The sequence below is a fragment of the Zea mays genome, chromosome 4 (assembly GCF_902167145.1).
Source record: "Zea mays cultivar B73 chromosome 4, Zm-B73-REFERENCE-NAM-5.0, whole genome shotgun sequence".
NCBI lineage: Eukaryota > Viridiplantae > Streptophyta > Magnoliopsida > Poales > Poaceae > Zea > Zea mays.
This window is the reverse complement of record NC_050099.1, coordinates 192,613,597-192,617,494: the sequence shown is the minus strand read 5'-3', so window position 1 is coordinate 192,617,494 and position 3,898 is coordinate 192,613,597. Positions and strand designations below refer to the sequence as shown.

The 3,898-nt window shown below is 60.2% G+C and overlaps 1 protein-coding gene across 1 annotated transcript; it reads left to right on the top strand.

Annotated features, from left to right (window-relative positions):
• Positions 1 to 228: 228 nt before the first annotated feature.
• Positions 229 to 3,346, top strand: LOC109946079 (BTB/POZ domain and ankyrin repeat-containing protein NH5.2). The gene is made up of 2 exons (NM_001398822.1): positions 229 to 981; positions 2,319 to 3,346. The coding sequence occupies exons 1-2, from the start codon at positions 535 to 537 to the stop codon at positions 3,285 to 3,287; spliced, it is 1,416 nt and encodes a 471-aa protein (NP_001385751.1). The 5' UTR covers positions 229 to 534; the 3' UTR covers positions 3,288 to 3,346.
• Positions 3,347 to 3,898: the final 552 nt, after the last annotated feature.

The following is a 3,898-nucleotide window of genomic DNA, read 5'->3' as shown; positions in this document are numbered from 1 at the left end:
CCCAGACCCACACCCACCCAGGCCAAAGAGGAGTGAGCGAGGAGTAGGGACCGACGAGTGAAGGAGGAGCTAGCAGGCCGGCTAGCTATAGCTAGCAGCACGCCTCTCGTCTGCTGGCTCGATCCATCTCCGTCTCCGGCCGTCCCTTTCACAGCGCCTTGCCTTCTTCACTTCACCCTAGCTACCAGCCTGTCTGCCTTTTCCATCGTCTTCCTCTCCCCTCCACACAAACACAGACACAGTTGCGTCGTCGCCCGGCCGCTGTGCGTGCGTGCGTGCGTGCTGTGCTGCCTTTCTTTCTCGCTTTAATTTCTTTCCATCCATCCGCTTTCCCCCCCTCCCAATCCCAATCCCTCCAAAAATCCGCTCCGCGCGCGCAAGCGCGGCCGGCCTTTATCGATCCCTCCCGGCCTCTAGCGCTGCTCCGGCGGCGGAGTCCGGCCCCAGGAAACAAAGGCCGCGCGCGCCGACCGGACCGACCGGGGGGCCGTCCAGTTCCAGTTCCAGTTCCAGGCCGCACAAGCACATGAGATCATGAGCTCGGAGGACTCGCTCAAGTCGCTGTCGCTGGACTACCTGAACCTGCTCATCAACGGGCAGGCCTTCAGCGACGTGGCCTTCAGCGTGGAGGGCCGGCTGGTGCACGCGCACCGCTGCGTGCTGGCCGCGCGCAGCCTCTTCTTCCGCAAGCTCTTCTGCGGCCTGGACCCGAGCCACCAGCCGCCCCCACCCACCGCCGGCGGGCGCGCGCCGGACCTCGTCATCCCCGTCAGCTCCATCCGCTACGAGGTGCTGGTGCTGGTGCTCCAGTTCCTCTACAGCGGCCAGGCCTCCGTCGCCGCTCCCAAGAGCGGCCCGCTCCCGGGCTGCGGCGCCAGGGGCTGCTGGCACACCCGCTGCGGCGCCGCCGTCGACCTCGCCCTCGACACCCTCGCCGCTGCGCGCTCCTTCGGCGTCGAGCAGCTCGCGCTCCTCGTCCAGGTGGGGATGGGGATTCTTTCCCTTCCCTTCCCTTCCTTTCCTTGGTGCTATTAGTTACTACATATCACTCCAAATTCTTGGGATCTGCAGTGCAGACAGGCAGGCAGGCAGTGACAGCTACTACTAATAACTCATGAGCCCTGATTCAGATTGGGACGATTCGTCATGGTTGAAGCTGAAGCTCTCACCCATCGATAAAGCACGCATCTTTTGTACGCCGACCTGCGGCGCGCGGCATCATATGAATTCTCTTTTCTTCAGGAGAACGAGGGTCAGTCAGGGTTCGGTCGGGAACTAACTCCTGGCTGCTGAGCATCACCTGCTCCAGCCGCTAGCTCGAGCATGGCCATGGCCGTTGGAGGAGGACTTTCCTTCCGATTCATGCATGGTCATGGAGGAGGACTGCCAGACCAGCAGACTCCATCCCTTCAATTTTTTCTCTCCTTTTTTTTTCTCGATCCGTCTTCCTTCCCAATCGATCGAATTTTGCTCGAATTTTTAATTGCGCGGAAGAAGGAATCTGAGATGGATGGATAGGATAGATGGGGGGAGAGGGGTGTACTGACAGGCACAGGCAGGCAGGCAGGCAGGCTGCAGCAGGAGGCGGGGTCGTCGTCGTCTCTAGCCTCTCACAGTCTCCCTTGCTTTTTTGCCGCTTCGCTACTGCACCTGTCATCACTTGTCATGGATGGATCGCTTCCACCACCCAGCCTGTGGCCTGTGCGGCTGTGGCCTGTGCCTTGCTTTTCTGACTCATCTTTACTAGGAAGGGTCTTGTCACTCACGCCCTGCTTGCTAGCTCATGTCTCTCCTGTCCCTTCCTTCCATCCATCACATCACATCACATCCCATTGCACGCGCTGCATTTCATTTCACAGCAATTGCAAGTGCAGGCAGGAGTAGTATGCATATATTGCTAGGGTTTCTCGGAGATCGGTCCGGTCCAGTCCAAGGGCGCCAGGTCCAGGCCCCTTCCGAATCCCAAGTCCCAACAACAAACGCAGCCGCCGTGCATCATTTCCGAAACACCTTGTGTCTTGCTGCCTTGCTGCTGCTGCTGTACAAATACAACTGCCACCGATGGAAGTCAAGCGGCGCCATGCATGCTGCGCGCCTGCGTATCGATCGATCCAAGCAGCAGCAGAAGCAGCAGGAGCCGGTGAAAGTGGAAGAACGAAGCATGCCTGCGTGCAGTGCCCAGTGCGTGCGCCGGAGCCGCCAGGGGATTTTCGATCGATCGGCCGCCGCAGCCGCTACATTTCATGCTGCTAAAATCGCCTGCCTATAACGATTAACGACCGTGTGGTTCACTGTTCCGTCCCGTTGTTGCGTTGCAGAAGCAGCTGGAGGCCATGGTGAAGGAGGCGTCCGTGGACGACGTGATGAAGGTGCTGATGGCGTCGCGCAAGTTCGAGATGCAGGAGCTCTGGGCCGCCTGCTCCCACCTGGTGGCGCGCTCGGGCCTCTCCGCCGACCTCCTCGCCAAGCACCTCCCCATCGACGTGGTCGCCAAGATCGAGGAGATCCGCGCCAAGTCCCCCGGCGGCGCCGCCGCCGCGGGCGGCGCCGGGCCGCGCTCGCCGTTCCTCACCCACCACTACCTCCCCATCAACGCGGCGTCGTCGGCGGCCGACCGCGAGCACCGGATCCGGCGCATGCGGCGCGCGCTGGACGCCGCCGACATCGAGCTCGTCAAGCTGATGGTGATGGGCGAGGGGCTGGACCTGGACGACGCGCTGGCCGTGCACTACGCCGTCCAGCACTGCGGCCGCGACGTCGTCAAGGCGCTGCTGGAGCTGGGCGCCGCCGACGTCAACTCCCGCGCCGGGCCCGCGGGCAAGACGGCGCTGCACCTGGCGGCCGAGATGGTGTCCCCCGACATGGTCTCCGTGCTCCTGGACCACCACGCCGACCCCAACGCCCGCACGCTCGACGGCGTCACCCCGCTCGACGTGCTCCGCAGCCTCACCTCCGAGTTCCTCTTCAAGGGCGCCGTGCCGGGGCTCACGCACATCGAGCCCAACAAGCTCAGGCTCTGCCTCGAGCTCGTGCAGTCCGCGGTCATGGTGGCCACGCGCGACGACGGCGGCGCGCACGGCGACGCCGGGGGAGGTGGGAGCGACGGCGGGAGCTTCCCGAGGGGCGGCGACGCCGCCGACGACAGCTTGGTGAGCCTCACCATGAACTCCACGCTCATGTACCAGGGCCAGGAGATGGCGGCGGCGCTGGCCGGCGACGCCAGGAAAGGGAGCGGCGGCGGCCGAGGGAGTCCGTCCAGCTTGTACTTCCCCAATGGCTTCGCATGAGTATTTAATCTCCTTCATCAAGCAAGAGCAATGCATTTTCGTTTCTCTCTACATATATCCATCCAAAGATGATCCTTTTCTCTACCTCGCGCTAGCTCTTTCAACACTCTCCGTTGGATTGGATCTTTAATTTGCATTGTGATGTGAGGACGATGGTCGTGTAGCTAGCTATAGCTTGCTACTGTTCAACGAGCTAGGAGAGAGAGATGAGCTAGCAGTAGTAGCACTGCAAGGATTTCATGATATTTTATGTGGATTAATTGTTCGATGCACATCTTACAAGTAATGATTGATCGATTGGGCATCATCAACTGCTTTGCTTTATTACTTTGTTCAAATTCTCCACTGTGATCTGATCAACAACCCCATCTTGTAATGGCGCTTTATTTTGCTACACTGCATCCACTCCAGACTCCAGAGCTTGCTATAGCTAGCTCCAGTAGCAGTGTACAGCGGATGCATGAGGGATTTAGCTGCTAGCTGGTGTTTTTTTACATGTCTTTATGCAGTGCAGCTTTTGGATACTGTAGTAGCCTTTGGACGGTAGGAAAGCGAGGTGTGTGCAACCTGATAGATATGAGCCATTACACTGGGGAGCCAGCACCAGCAGT